Below are 17,171 nucleotides of genomic sequence, written 5' to 3'. Positions count from 1 at the left end.
TTTTAAAACAGTATAAAGTATTGCCTGGCAATAAAATAATCATCAGGGTGTTTTTTTTCCAACAGTTGCACTTTTTTTTCCAGAGTTTTAGTGTGCATAAGTTTGTGCATTGAGAGCAGCAAAGCATAATCCTTCCTCTGGAGGTGTGTGGACCCCTGGCACCCAGAAATCAGCTGAAGAGCAGGCGCGTTGCCTTGTGTGACCTGTAGACCGTCTGCAACTGTCACTCATGTCTTCCCGCTCACCTGTAAAAGCAAAGTCCTGTTCCTCACCGACTGCTCTTCCAGTTGCCATTAACAGGTCATGTTCTTTTAAGCATGAAATGTCTGCATGTCACTGAATAACCTCAGCGTATAAACCCAAATCCACTGAAGTTCTAGTATATATAACTTCAGTGGATAGAAGAGGATTTGATTTTATACCATGACGGTCCAGTGCAGCTTTATTGATTGGATTTCTCTCCACTGAATCTCAATGAGTGGCCACCTGTGAGGGAGGTATATAGAGACGCGAGAGCTATGTTTGAAGAGGAAGAATGATTTGACCATAACGGATACACTGTAAACTAGACAGAGGCATATATATAAACTTTACAGATGTCCCTGTCTAAACATCATATCTATATATATATATATATATATATATATATATATATATATATATATATATATATATATATATATATATATATATATATATATATATATATATATATAGTGTCACTGCCTGGAACTGACCTGTCTGTGTATAAATATGTTTGGTGTGCTGGAAGAGAGAGAGACTCTGGAACCTCAGTTGAATTGTGATGAATAAACAATGACCAGATCCTTATTCATAATGTAAGTGTACTATGGAAGGTTCATTCCCTGGCCAGGAGGATGTGAAATAACCATGCACTGCCCACAGATCCTGCCATAGTTTTTTTTTTTTTTTTTTTTTTTTTTATGTGGTGGCCTGTCCATTGAGAATGGAGTGGCAGTCCCATGATTTAGGACTGTTATACATATATAAATATGTATGTGTGTGTGTGCGCGCATAAATTGAAAGTATTTCTTAAAAAAAATGAATGGGTTGTCTCAGTAACCCATAATGTTCCTTAAATTGCTGATGGTTAAATATTTAAGGTATACTCCTCCCCAAAATGAAAATGTTCTCATTAATCACTCCATGTCGTTCCAAACTCGTAAAACCTTTGTTCATCTTCGGAACATAATTTAAGATATTTTGGATGAAAACCGGGAGGCTTGTGACTGTCCCATAGGCTGCCAAGTAAGTTACATTGTCAAAGTCAGAATAGTCCATCTGCCATCAGTGGTTCAACTGTAACATGATGAACTGACGGAGTACTTTTTGTACAAGACGAAAACAAAAATAACAACTTTATTCAACCATTCCTTTGTCGACAGTCTCCTCTGTGTCTCTCCACATCAATCAAACTGCCTACGCTCTTCTGTGTCAGCCGCGCCACAAGGATGTGCTGTTTTCTTTCAAATCAAAGCATAAATACACGTAGAAACAGCACATCATTCTGGCGCGGTTTGATGACGGATTAATGACAAAGATTTTATTTTGGGATGGAGTATCCATTTAAAGGTTAAGATCAGGAATGGATCAAAGGCTGTTTCTTAGGTTGATACTTGATTGATGCAGTTTAAAAAAAGCTTTAAAAATGATGCAACTTATGACAAAAAAAGTACAAACAATTCTAAGTGCTCTCACAGGGCTGTTTTCCACTACAAGAAGCACTAGGGAAGCACTGAACTCTACGCTGTGCCAAGGGATGATGCGTGTGTGTGTGTGTGTGTGTGTGTGTGATGGCCAGTAGCGCCGATGGTTGGAGAGTTTAAATGAGACAGTGATGAAGAAGAGGCCCCTAGCCTGAAGAGAAGAAGAGAAGCATCTTTTCTTGAGATACAGCAGTGCACAGCTACAGGTCTCAGACCAAACCGACAGCTTCAGTGTATGGGCTCTTACAGGACTAACAAAAAGACATGTTTGCTGGATAACTGGATTGCTCTTGGCAGGTGTGTTATCATGCGTTTTTAGGTTTCTAATTATAGGCTTGAAGTCTTCTGGCCTCCTTTCATGTTTTGCAATTTCATATAGACATTTGTGATACATGTTAAGAACACGTTTAACAGATTATCATTACTTAAAGGGATAGTTCACCCAAAATGTTTCATTCTGTCATCATTTATTCGCCCTCATGCTGTTCCAAACCCATAAGAGGTTGGTTAATCTTCGTAACACTAATGAAAACGTACCACTGAAAATCCAGGTAACCAAAACAAGGAAGATCCAAAAAGGTCATAAAGGAGTTGAATGAATTTTAATCCAAGTCTTGTCAGGAAATATGATTTATATAATGAACAGATTTAATTTAGGCAGTCTATATGACCTTTTGGATCTTCTAAAACTTGTGTTCAGAAGACTAACCAATGTATTATTGGTTTGAAAGAACATGAGAGTAAGTAAATAATTACAATAATGTTCAATGTTAGGGAACTATCCTTTTAACATTTTCTTTTAATTAAAAATTAAATTAAATAAATTAACTATTTGTTTTTATTCATTATTTTTATTTCATTTTTTTATTCAATAGTTATATTTATATTTGCATTATTTATTCATTGTTATTTTAAATTATTATTAAATAGTTGAATTATTATAAAACTATTGAGTTGACAAGCAAATAAGTTTCTCAAAATGTTTAAAAAAATAAATAAATTTAAATTAATTTAATAATTTTTAATTTTATTAAATTCATTTATTTGTATTTTATTTTTTACATCTCTGCACATGGTGGTCTTTGACTTATGTATGATCTGATTGTACATATGAATCATTATGATTTCCTCAGGCAATTTTGCTTTATTGTTACCTCCCACCCCTCTGAGTGCTGAGATGCAGGAATAATCCAATCAAGGCAAGAGGATGCACATCAACATCTGTCTAATCCCATTCTGAATGGGGATTTGGTAGATAGCATGCTTTAAGCGACATGCAGTAATATAATTCAGTGGCTGGCCAGACCTCATGGTTTCAGGTGGACAGTAAAAGAAGAGGATACATATTGCAGAGACGGAAACCTAGACGACCCGTCGCTTATCTGAAATCCAAACAACGGTCATATGAGGGGCCTCTCTTAGTTTGGGCTTTAGGATGAGCAGTGGAAATGTCAGGAGACTGAGTTTTCAAGCGCACACCTCTTCTGAATCCCCTTATCTGATAAAGAAGCTGGACAGACGCCACTCTTAAGGTCAGCCAGAAGATCATACTGTGCCCTGCTGCTCTGCACCAGACGACTGTGATTCTTTTGTCATGGTTTTCTTTTGAATTGGTCACTACTGATACGGTTTCCACTATGACAGAGCCAGAGGACATCATCTATAGACATGATCTGCCCTTATTGCTTCATTTATATTTGAACACTGTCTTTACCTGCACCTTTGCTTTATTTAAAAATATAATTTGCCCTTCATGTTTTTTAGCTGAGCACTGCCTGCTATCTGTTGAGGATCTGTATTAATTGTATTCTAGGCCTGGTTGCAAAGACAAGACAGTATCAGAAAATAGGCCATGGTTTGATACCATGAACATCCAACCTGACACATCTAGAACAGTGTTTCCTAACCGTTTTGTCTTGCGTATCCACACAGCGCCATCAGTAAGAAACAGGGCGCCTTCACTGACACCAAACCAAAAATGTGCACCTGTTAACCCAAACTGAATATCATCCTGAATGATCATAAATCTTATTAAAATTACACTTTTTGTAATGATTCACTAAAAACAATCAATACAGTGGATGAGTAACAGACTTCAGCTTCCTCTCAATTGGAAGCAGTCTTGGAACTTGTGGTTTTCATTATTTCATGGTAGTCATTATTTCTGTTTTATGTATTTCTGCAAGTTTGTATTTATTTATTTATTTACCTAATTCATTTACAGTTATCATGAATTATTATAAATTCTTAAAATATTCCTTAAAAATTATTTTGAAAGCCCTAATATCTTTGAAATTATAACTTGTTTTATATATTTGTTTTTAAATTAATTGTATTTTTAAAATGTCTGCAAATGTATTATTATTATTATTATTCATTATTAGAAATTCTTGTAATCTTCTGACAGCTCATATTTTTAACGTGATAAATTCAGTTTTATAGATTTATTTATCCATATATTTTTTTTACAAATATTTTTATGTCTACAAATATGAATTGTATTTTTTATTTTTGTGATTATTATTCATTACTTGAAATTCTTTTAAGCTTTTTACAGCGCTAATATTTTATAAAGTCATAAGTTCTGTTATAGATTCAACAGTGTATTTTAAATGTTCAACATTCCACAGTGCTTGGGAAACACTGATCTAGAACCCTTTCCTAATGCAGAGGAAGCATGAAGGAATAACAGCTGGGCAAAATGTACAGTGTCTTCTATGCATTTATATTCAAGAATTTGTTCAACAAACACAATACCCCAAGGCATGCAGTTTCATTATGATATTAGTGTTGTGCTCCACATTTACCTTAGTGAACTATTTTTTTCTGTCCATAAGTCAAAATATCCATTATCTTATACTTGTAAACTTATTGCCTCTGAATTGATTGAAGTTGGCAAGCAGTGGACTATAAAATCATGCTTTGCATTCAAATGATCAAAGTGCAAACTGTAGTAGAAAGAATCTGGCAGACAGAGTGGGCGGCAGCCACTCTCAAAGAAATCAATGACACACAACATTTGTGCGAACAAGACTGCATCCCCCATAAGCATGCATACATATTGTATTTGAAGCCCTCTTGATAAGGTAACAGCCAAGCTGATGTTCTTAACTTCCTGTTAATAAATCTCTGGGGAGAGAGAATAAGTGTGTGTAAATGGAAGTGTGTTTCTGTTCTTGGCTGGATGTCTATTAGGGTCAAAGGGTAAACTACACAGTAGGGATTGCTGGGGAAAACGCAGGGATGGGTCACTTGGCAAAGACACGTCACTGCAAGCAGATGCCTTTAGCATCGCACTAACCCATGTGCTACAGTAACAAACATCAAACTGAGAGACCTTAACACCATTCACCACCAATCCATTACTGTTAGCAGATGACACAGCACTTTTAAAACAGTCATTCGTTATGAGTGTGTTTGTGTGCCACATACTGGCACATTAAGCCTTTTTTTTTCCTGTGAAAGCAGTGGGTTCGTTCAACTTTCTAGTATTTTGTTGCAAAGGGACCAGTGTTGCCATAGCATTTCCTACAGATTTTCCACCTTTCTGGAAGCAAGAATTTTTAACAGTGCATTTGTTTGAGATTATTGCTGCAGCTTGCCAAGTTGGTACCATAAAATATAGATTTTTTTCAGATAGTTATTTGTGTTTAAAGCAAAGATTCCTTCCAGTAAAGCAAGCAAAATCCATTTTACCTATTACCTAAGGTATCGCATGTGAACTCATGCAATAAATTTAGTAGTAGCATTTAGCCTATTATGTTATATAATTGTTTTTAGTTTCATTGTTAATATCTGTATTAATATTTGAGTGTATTAAGCAGAATAATAGTAGCTCGTCTGTATTCCTTACCTTATTGCAAAGGTGTAAATTAAAAATGTTAATTTACATTTGAATCATAGTTGAATCATAATCATAGTTAGTAGTTAACCCTTTAATCTCATCAACTGTATTTAACAATTAAACTATTTTCATCATTTTCACAGTCTGTTGAAGTGATAGCCTATTCATTTTAATTTGCAATAGATAATTGTCTTCAGAAACATTTTTTGTTATGCTGGTTGAAAGCCACAATCCTGTGCGTTCCATTCCGTGATAGTTGAGCTAAAAAAAAAAGATGGCTTCTGAAAGTTGCGTTTGGTGTTCAGTTTGTGTGTAAATGTACATTTCTGACTAATTTTGTGCACTTTTGATGTTAGTTCTAGCGAGAAATCAGCATTATAGTAATTAAATAATTGTTTAGTTATCACAAAAATCTGTTCTATTTTGTTGTGTATATCATTAAACCGCCTCAGAAGTCTGTCCGAAATCACTTTCATGAGGCGCCTTTGTGCAAAAAAGCTGCCTGAAAAGTCATTGCCTCACATGGCAGCGAGGTTCGGATGCGGCCTTAAAGCTTTCTCACCAGCGAATGACACATGATGTAGCCCAGCGGTTTCCAATTGCAGTCCTCGCATATATTGCATCATATTCTGCATGTCTCTCTTAGTTAACACATCTGATTCATATAACCAGCTTGTTAGAAGTGAGAACTGTTTTCCAATCGATAAGATCCCTTCACAGTGTTCATTGCTCCTAATACCCTCAAGTAGGGGCAATCCATTGAAGTTTACTTCACTTCGGAACATCCATTCACGGATTTGCACTGAGCAGCGTCTTCACACAGAGACAAAGCTTACTCGAGAAAAGTGTGAAGTGTGACATAATATTCCTCTATAAGTAAATACTATTTAAATAGGGGGTGGGAGGGCTGGAATTGAGAACCGCTGATGTAGCCTATTGTGGTAATGTTGTCTCTGGTATTCTGATCTGTGTGTGCATTCATGCGCTCAGGGGGCGTGGCTTTGGACGACGATTTGCAGAAAGAGTTGGACGTTCCCTTTCAGTGCTATCAGGCTAAAGTTAGCATTTTCCAAAATCTCCTACTGCACCTTTAACTGTAGTACAAACTCTTAATTGTTCATGACATAATTTTTTTTTAAATTGTTAATGACATACTATTAATTTTTACTAAGTTTACTAAGTTTCAAATTTTTTGTGTCGCCTTGCATCTATTGATCTCGTAATTTGCAATTTTAATTGTTTTTTATAAAAAAAAAGTTGTCTTTTTATTGAGGTTCATTTATGCTTATATCTATAAAAAGTTTAAAACTGTTTGCAGATATGTATTAAATTCGCAAACCTCATATAAAAAGAAAATGGAATAAAACATAAACAATAACAAAACATTCAAATATATATTATCATTTAACTTCCTTTAGAGTTAACAATTAACAGAAAACACCGCCTTTCACTGATCATTTTTTGAAGATGAATTAAAAAAGATAAAGGTTACACTTTGTGGAAAGTTTCTACTGTCTACACACATTATAAAGGATTCAGTGTTTAACTATTCATGCTGCGGTGACATGATATTCGATTTTTGGTTGAATCCTTTTGAGATGTTGTGTTGAGTCATCAGCTTTGACATTAAATCATATAATTCATCAGCAGTTCAAAATGGGCAAATCTTGTTTACAAAACAGCACAGAGACCAACACAGCTGGGAACAGTCTGTCTGGTTGTAAGGTCAGGTCTAAAAGAAAAGCAGACAAAACACTGAGATATTCTAGCCGTGTGTGTCGCAGAAGCTGATTCTGCCCTGTCATTGAGAGTTCAGTGAGAGTTCAGAGAGATAGGGTTTAAAGGGCTTTTCTTTGTGTCTCACACAGGTACTTACACACCATCTACCTGGGCATCAGGAGCAGGCAGAGCGCAGAGAATGACCGCTGGAGGTTCTACTGGAGGATGGTGTACGAGTATGCTGACGTCAGCATGCTCCACTTATTGGCCACGTTCCTGGAGAGCGCACCTCAGCTGGTGCTCCAGCTCTGTATCATCATACAGACTCACAAACTCCAGGCTGTGCAAGGTAACACAACACAAGTGCACTTAAACACATTTATGTTTGTGTCACTATATTAAGGAGAACATCTCATGAACTTCCATTGTTTTTACAGTAGATCTCCTAAATGGGCGGTCACATTTACCGTTGCTCTGTGAAATCCAGTAATTTCGATAGGAATCTGCATGGTCAGAAGGTTAAAATAGTTCCCCACTCAGATTTTGTTCATGTTTAAGTCATGTGAATTCCCCACATCGATTGACAGAAATCTGCTTAGTTTGAAAGTGAGCTCTTTGTGAGCTGTGCTTAATATATCTATACGCTGTTGACCTTGTTTTGACCTCAAAATTTTACTGAAATATCGCTTGACTGCAAAATTGACCTTACTCCTACTGTTCATTTTGTCAGCCATTTTTAATTTGGTTTTAGTCGTCTCATCACCATCTCATCTTATTCATGGGAAAGAAGCTTGTCAATGAACATTTTCCACCATGCATTTCAGTATTATTGGGAGACATGCGTGCCGCATTCTTTAAATTTCCATCTAGATACAAATATGCCATGATGCTAGGGGTGCTCCCATCACGATCGGCCGATCGTTAATGCGCATCTCGTCAGCAAAGCCGGTTCTCTAATCAACGGTTAATTCCATCAGGTGCGTGATTTCACATAGAGCAGCTGTTACTACACAGAGCCTATGTTAACTGAGAATATGCGCCAAAATACGCTGAAAATGAAGTGGATTTGCGCATCTTCTCTATTAACAACGAGCACCCCTACATGATGCCAAAGCCCCTCATGTTAGAAGGAAGCCATCGTGTTTACAACTGTGATTATGAGCGCTTATCAGGATCAACGAAATGCTGTTTTTTTTAAAGTATGTGACATATTTAAAGTTCATGGTATAGAATCTTTAAAATACGTCCAAAAGTGTGTTATTGTGGGGACATTTCCACTAGCCTTGGGCTAGTTTTGACTAGCAAATTGGGCGTATTTGCTGTGAAAACCTGGAAACCCTGCTTCTACCGTCAGTCTGAAGGTCTGGCTACACAAGACTAAGTTGATTCTAGTTAAACCTTAACTTAAATCAGCCTAAGGTGGTTTACTGGTTTTAGCTAGCTAGTTTCGAATGTAAGATTTAGTGCTTGTTTAGCTGGTCTCCTAATCTGGCCAAACTGCCTTTAAGATGGTTTAAATGGGCGCCCAGCTGATTTTCCAACCTTACTTCTTCTTTCTTCTTTTTGGATACTATCACAGTGCTGCCATACTTCTTTGTAAGTGTGAAGAGAGGAAATGCTGAGGAGAGAGAAGTCCCAGGTTTACTGTCATCCTTCACTTTGCACATTTCATCCTGTCCATATAACAGTGATGGAGAGGGACAGAGTGAGGAAAAACTCAGCTGCCACTGAACATAAACGACTGCTGCAAGGAAGTGAAGTGGAGTGCTTTTTTAAGTGTGTTGCCAAAAGTGGGAATTTATAAGGGAAAAAGCAAGTCTTTAAACCAATTCAATTTTGTTTGGTTACCTTTTTGGAAATGCACCATTTTTGGCCACGGCGAAAACCAACTGTGCAAATTATACAGCAAACAGTTAGATGAACTGTTTTATAGCATTGTTTAGCAATCAACTTGTTTATATCACTTGATGTTTAAAATCCTGTAGTGTGAGCCACAGTCCATTTACTGACCGTCTGATGCAAGCAGGTCTATAATACCTGGAGAAAGCTATCCGGTAACATTCTCATTCATTGTAATGACAGTTACTCGGCTGACATACTCTGATCCTCTGGAAGAATGGGATTTGAAATCTGCCATCTTTGCTCATGGGAACTGAGATCCAGACAGTATATTTTTTTTCTAATCACCAAGGCCTGGTTTCATCAAAACCCAGAAGATATAAACCCCTTAAATTAATATTTAAGCACTAAGGTTTTCTCAACTATAAAGTTGTCTGCTCACTCTAAAGTAAGGGGACCAGATTTCTGAAATGAAAGCCAGGGAGAAAAAGTACACTAGTTCAGTGTACTTTATAATGTCCTACCAGCCGAAACTAACTGTACTAAGCTAACCAATCCTAACCCTTTTGGTCTGTTACTTATAGCACACAAAAGTATGCCAGCTGTGGTCGCAAATTCTGTCATTACCGACATAGTTTGAAGATCCAGTGTTTCCCGAAAACAGTTCCAATGAACATTTGCTAACAGCATCAAAGTTAGAACTACAGCTCTCGGCCTGTGGCAAGAAGCATTGCTCCTTGTTAGTGATGAGATGTGGACCTAACAATCAGATGCCATGTTCAGTCTCGAAATGTTTCACTTGCAGAATTTATTAATCCATGTCATGTAATTAATCATGTAATTTTATATTGTTAAACCAATGTGGTTCAAGCGACTGTCATCTGTTGTATAATCAGCAGTTACTACATTTGGGAGAACATTAATTCTTTAATTCTTTTAATTTTTTTTTAATGTACAGTCACTTGCAAAAGCTACTGAGATTATTTGAATTATTTCTATTTTGTATTCCCACCTATTACTGTGGATTCATTGCTTACTTAAAAGGGATATTAAACCAACAAACCTGCTTTACAGGTAACAATTTAGTTCAGGCACCAATTCTCTCTCTTAACTAGAAGCTTATTAGCATGCATATAACTAGTTTATTAGTACTTATAAAGCACATGTTTTGCATGACCATATTCTACATCAATTAATCCTGCCCAATACCTAAACATACCAACTACTTAACTAAATATTAATAAGCAGTAATTAGGAGTTTACTGAGGCAAAAGTTGTAGTTAATAGTAACAATTGGACCTTAAATAAAAGTGTGACCACTTTACCTATCAGTCCTTTCCTGTATAAGTGGATGGCACTTAGATAAGAATAATAAAGCTTTTACACTTTACATGGTACAGCACACTTTTAGCTGGTTTTCTACCGTGTACAGTACCTAGTACCTGGTACTTTTTTTAGTACCACCTTTGGTTGAGTTTCCAAGCGATCCATAACAATACTAAAATGTGATGAATGAACACTGCAGATCACTGATTGGTCAGAGACAATCGTCACTACCAGCATCAACTAGCGGAGACACCAAACCCGCTAGTTTAAATAGTCAGCAACAGCCACCACACTATCATTTGTTACTGTGTTCAAGTTGCGACCATTGCACGCGACTTGAAAAAATAAATTGCTGTATTGTGGTCAGTAGATGAGGTGGCGGCACAACTATAACAATCAGTGAATAATGTACTAAACTGCAGTGGAAAAGCAAGCCAAGCCACATGTACCACACAGTGGAAAAGAGACAGAATTGGATGGGGTTATGTAGTTTCACAGAGTTAGACTTTTAGAACAGAATATAATCTCATCGTGTTTCTCGTTGCTACTAAGAACACTAGGGTAGATTTATGTGACACCTTAAAACCTTCAACTTGACATTGTGGTGACCTTTCAGTCAGCCTCCATTAACCAATAAAAACAGCCAGAGCTGTTCATAAAAGGCTATTTTGTTGATTTGTGCTTTTTGGCTTTGTGTATTGCAGAACCCTGCCTAGCAGTTAAAGCTTCAGTGCCTTTATGTGCTGTCTTCTGTTCTTCATAATCTTCCATAAACAAAAGTGCCCAGGGACTGTCAGATTTTTCTCCCATCAAGGCTGAGAAATGATTTATGAAAGCAGGGGTCTTGGTTTCTAATGCAACAGAGCTGCGAATATCCTCTTTTTTTGAGCATGGGGATCTGAGCGTCTGCTCCATGTGACAGTGGGAGCGGGTCTGGAGGCAGTTTTGCTCGTGGTGTTTGGTAGAGCAGAGCAGAGAGCCGTCTGATGCTCCAAACTCTTTCATCTGAGACTTTCCTTTGAGATTTGTCGCTCCTACGCTTACAAGTCAAATAACAACGTTGAGCAAAGTGTAAAAATTTAACCCAGCAGTACAGTTACAATTCAAAAGCTCAGTGTCTTCTAAATAGATAAATCAACTTGGGTACCATTTGACGGCAGATGGCAGACACGCAGTAGTGAAATGTAGGACACATTTGATTTTTTTTTTAACTCAGACTGTCCCTTGCTCGCTCTGCAAATGCATCCTCCCTAACTTTACCAGCAACTGACGCTGTCAGTCAGTAAGGCCATATCTTTTCTCACTATTTTCCCTTACGTAGCTTCTCTCCGGACTACCTGCTCACATAAATAATGGGCCACTCAGCCTAACCATTTCCTGCAACACTTCAGTGTAGGAAAAAGTCTTGCTCATAACATGTACCCAGCAGTATGTCATAAACAGAAATGTGTCCCCTGTCACACCATTAAATGGCTTGTACTGATTTAGCAATTTTTTTTCTTTTCTAGTTACATAAGTAATCACTAAGGCATCATAAGAATCAACTGTATGTTTATTGTCAATTTTAAACAGGGCTCTTACATCATTAATGTTTATTGTATGTCTTCACCATGTACAAATCATAAAAAGTATGCTAATATATTTATTTGATACTGTACGTTAATATAGGTCAGGTTTAAAAAACTAATTTAATACATTATGGAACAACTGTGTCTCTCCATCATGGGCACGGAAAAGGTTGAAGATCCCTGTCTTAAAACAATTGTTACTGTGATTACTGAGATTTTTTTTTTTTTTTATCTTTTCTTTAATTGTTTAAATTGTATTTGAAATCAAAGAAGCACCAAGCATTTATTCAAAGTGTTTTTGTTTTTTTTCAACAAAATATTTGTATTTATGCTTACTTTGTGCCAAATTCACATTTTCAATCCACATCTCAAAATTGCTGGTGGTCTCATATTTTATGTAGATCTTAGCCAGTGATTCTCTTTCTAATTCTAATTTTTGTATACCTCCACTGTTGGGAGCAAAAAAAAAAAAAAAAAAATTAATAAAAAAATAAAAAAGAAAGATTTTCAGTCAAGTTGTGGCCCAACCATCTGTTTTGACTGCATTTCTGTTCGGGTGCAATTGTAACAATTTTTGTCAAATCAGCCAGCCATATGTTGGTATGGGAAACATTAATATGTACAGACACTGTAATATTAATAGATTTGCAATGAAAATGATTAAATACAAAATACTGAATTAAATTAAAAAAGGTTGAAAAATATATATATATATTTTTCAGAATCTTCATGCAGCTCTTTTCTATAGACACATGCTCTTTTTCTTAGACACATGCTCAAAAAGGACAAATAAACACCATAAAAGCAAGTAGTCCATAAGACATGCACCATATTTGAGATTTTGTTTTTAAATCCATACAATAGATTGGTTTGAGGAAGATTCCTCTAAAATTCTTCTTGTGTACACAGATAAAATAACAACATGGAATGTTCGTAACAACATGAGGGTGCACAAATTTTGAAAAATGATGACAGGTAAAATATTCCCTTAATTTGAACGGATTTGAAGGGCCTGTAGAAGTAGATGAAGAAGATACTGCAGTGATGCTGTGGTTTGCATAACCCTGCTGCTACTACACACCCTACAAGAAACACACAACACCGTCTAAGACCTCCTCCCCTCTCCAAATTACTGCAGCCCTCATGAGCAGGAGCAGCAAGGAGCATTACATCACTGTTGCCGCTCTTTGCAGCCTGACACGCTGGACTGTGGCAGGTTCCCGTGGCGACCGTCTCCTCAGGATGCGCTGCACGTGCACAGGATACGAGGGAGGGGGGAATACATGCACCCTCACTGTCGTAGAGAGCACCGGAGCCAAGCCACAGGCCAGATAGCCCACAGAATAAGAATTATAGCCTGGCCTCTGTCAGTTAATTACCCCACTTTGCAAAGTAGTCATTACACCCCCTCAGCTCTCTCCAGCTATAATGGGCCAGATTTAATCTAAGTGGGTTAAACACGTAAATAAGAAAAAAAAGCTCACAGTATAAACAAAGATAGATAGACAGACAGACAGACAGACAGACAGACAGACCTACAGACAGACAGACAGACAGACAGACAGACCTACAGACAGACAGACAGACAGACCTACAGACAGACAGACAGACAGACAGACAGACCTACAGACAGACAGACAGACAGACAGACAGATAGATAGATAGATAGATAGATAGATAGATAGATAGATAGATAGATAGATAGATAGATAGATAGATAGATAGATAGATAGATAGATAGATAGATAGATAGATAGATAGATAGATGAAGTGAATGTATGTTAGTATGTTATGAATGTATGTTGATTCTGTGCTTTTAATCACTCTTCAGATGGTCAGGGTGCACATTCTCTGTTATGAATGTACCATCTTATGCTATCAATTAATATATTAACATAATTATATATTATATAACTAGTTTTTTTTGCTGTAGAGTGTCTGTAATGCACAGTTCATTTGAATACAGATAGAGAAATAACAAATCTGTCTGTTGCAGCCTTTGACGAACAGTGAGCCTGCAGCCTCTGCGAAATGAAAATAAAACTCACCTTTATTTGGACACAAATTAACACATCTTTGCATTCATCATTTTACATGAAGACTCATTCAATTATTAATTGCCATGGACCGCGATGGTGTTATCTTCAGAACATGAGTATTTGCATTTTTACTGATGCTTGTTTAAAGGAACTGATCGGCACTGAAGCTTCCTGTTATCTCTAGTTCTCTTCTGCTTGCACTACAGCATTATACAGAAGGGCGATTAAAAAAAGACATTATTCTGAAAGCTGTGTGTAGTGTTGATATGATTTGGGTATGAATGTCAACCTGAGAGGTAAAGACAAGAATATTTACACTTGGTTTTCATTTAGAATTAATGAGGGAACTAATGAATTCAAAGTCTGTCTTGGTATTTCAGGAACAGTTCAATGCAGTGGGAATGTCAGATTTATTAGTCTTTTTCTGACAGGAGAAATGTTTAATATGTGAGAGAGCCATATGCTGCCTGTCTAGAACTACAGATGAAAGAAAGCATAATATTATATAAATGCAAACATTTTAATTGATTATAGAGAAACATTAAATGAAAAATAAGACGAGGTTCAGCTGCATATTTCTGCATGTATTTTTGTAAATTTATGTTGACATGTTTGGTCCCCTTTGAATAATCTTGGATGTGTTATTCCCAATTTTATCCCCCCCATGTTATAACCCCCCACCCCCTCCACCGAACTTGTCTAGACAGAACTACTGTATTAATATTTTATCTCAGTATCAATCTTAAACATGAATGTAATACTTTTTACTATGCAGTGATTATATCAGTGAGGATATACTGGACAGTGTGTGGAATCTGTGTATTCTGTCACTCACTCTTTCAAGAAACTGATCACTCCAGCAGCTTGAGCACATAACCATTGCAGCCAACTCCACGAGAACAGAGTGTCACAGTGGTAAAGACGGGCTTCACGCACCTGTAGTCACTGCTGGCTGCTTTACTGTACTCCATCTGGTGCAGATGGCTTGTAAAGCCTCCTCCATTAAGCACAAGCAAGTTTTTTGGAACATGATTGATAACATCTCGCTCATGGGCCAGTGAGTCATAAACATGGAAAGGTGACATTTAGCAGAATTCCACAGAGGCTGTTTTCCCTGAATAGAAAATGAAACACAAGTCTCATTTCTTGAGTCACCATTTATCAGTTTTGATTAAGGCCAAAGCTTGTAAATCTTGTGAATCACCAGAGGGTCTAGATATGAAATTGTAAATTCATTCATTATAGGAGGGTTGCTTGTGAGAAGCACTGGAGCATGAGCCATTGATGGGCACTTCCTCGGTCAAGCTACTCAATTTACCCACTTCTGATTGTATTCTCCAGAGTCAGGAATGCATAACGATGTAGTAACGAGATAAATGCATTTGCATGCCTTGGTGAGCACTTCCTATTCTGCGTCTGAAAACAGTATCCTGTTGTATCTGGGCAAGAAGTGCTTCAAATGTCAAGCTACATTTATAGCTGGTTAACATGAAATGCACTGGCTTTTTTCTATTTACATAATGGAAATGCAAAAATATGTTTTCAAGTGATGTTTAAATGTATATTTTTCTTTGTTTTACAAAGCACATTTCATGTTTCATCTCAAGTTGTTCAATGACTTGGTTTCTTTCTCCTAGGTAAACAAGTACGCTAACATTGTTGTTGGTTGTGATGCAGATGACATTGTATATAGTATATATACATTTTTATAATGGATTTTCATAGTTTGAGAACCTAAAAAAGCCTGATCTGAGCCTGGTTGAAAGTAAAAATATATACAAAAATCAATAAGTAAATTAATTAATAAAAAAAATAATTGTAAAAAAATAAAAAAAGACATGGTAAGATATAGGTGCTCGATACTTACCAAAAAAAAAAAAAATCTCTCTCTCTCTCTCTCTCTCTCTCTCTCTCTCTCTCTCTCTCTCTCTCTATATATATATATATATATATATATATATATATATATATATATATTATGAAAATAATAACAATATTTTGCTTAGTGTTTTTATGCTGGTACCTTGGCTGATTTAGGCCTGTCATGGATAAAGAAATATGGCAAATATTGCCATAGGAGGTGGCAAGTGATTAATGAGTGATTAATGGGTGATTCAATCATTCATTGAATCATTCGTTCAAAAGATTTGTTAAAAAATGCCTGATTCATTTAGTCTTTATAAATGGATTATTGAATCATTGACTGAAATGATTTGTTCAAAAACATTCATTCAGGAACAAAGCGCTGTAGTGTTGCCTTGAGAAGCACAAATGATCTACTGTGGCATTGTTTGGAAACTATTTTTGTTGGTGTAACAGAAAAAAGTAATAATATATAAAATTTTATCAAACATTTAACTCAGTGAATAATAACTTCATGTTTTTTCAACTGTTGGATAAAGTTTATTATCACATTCGTGATTGCACTATATGTTAATATTTAGGAAATCGGCACTCATACAATGCCGTATCTTTTAAATATAAAAAAACAAAATTCCATACAGGGATATATAATTTTTTTTTTTAATAACTTGGATTATGAGCTGACACGTTTCAGTTAAAGAAAAAGACTAAATAATTAAAAATTTTCTTAAACATACTGCACATAAATACTGTGGGTATTTTCTATTTGCTCATATCTCTTTTGTTCATTAACAGGTGGACAGTATTGTGATGTTCAGCCATAATCGACACTTCTCTCTTTTTATTTCAGGGATTACAGCAGCTGCTTCTCTGGTGTCACTGGCCTGGGCTCTGGCCTCCTACCAGAAAGCCTTGCGTGATTCCCGCGATGACAAGAAGCCCATCAGCTACCTTGCTGTCATCATCCAGTTCTGTTGGCACTTCTTCACCATCGCTGCTCGCGTAGTGACCTTCGCTCTCTTCGCCTCAGTATTCCAACTCTACTTCGGCATCTTCATCGTGCTGCACTGGTGCATCATGACCTTCTGGATCGTACACTGCGAGACCGAATTCTGCATCACCAAGTGGGAGGAGATCGTCTTTGACATGGTGGTGGGAATCATTTACATCTTCAGCTGGTTCAACGTGAAGGAGGGACGCACCCGCTACCGTCTCTTCATCTACTACTTCATGATCCTGGAGAACA

The 17,171-nt window shown here is 36.7% G+C and overlaps 1 protein-coding gene across 1 annotated transcript; it reads left to right on the top strand.

Moving 5' to 3' along the window:
• Positions 1–7,439: 7,439 nt before the first annotated feature.
• LOC113100034 (XK-related protein 4) lies at positions 7,440–17,167 on the top strand (the record flags this gene model as incomplete). The annotated part of the gene is made up of 2 exons (XM_026264905.1): positions 7,440–7,639; positions 16,776–17,167. Coding segments are annotated over 2 exons (592 nt in total), but the record flags the coding sequence as incomplete, so codon positions are not given.
• Between the last annotated feature and the right edge of the window lie 4 nt (positions 17,168–17,171).

This window comes from Carassius auratus, unplaced genomic scaffold, assembly GCF_003368295.1.
Source record: "Carassius auratus strain Wakin unplaced genomic scaffold, ASM336829v1 scaf_tig00217126, whole genome shotgun sequence".
In the NCBI taxonomy this organism is placed as follows: Eukaryota; Metazoa; Chordata; class Actinopteri; order Cypriniformes; family Cyprinidae; genus Carassius; species Carassius auratus.
This window is presented reverse-complemented; position numbering and strand designations above follow the sequence as displayed.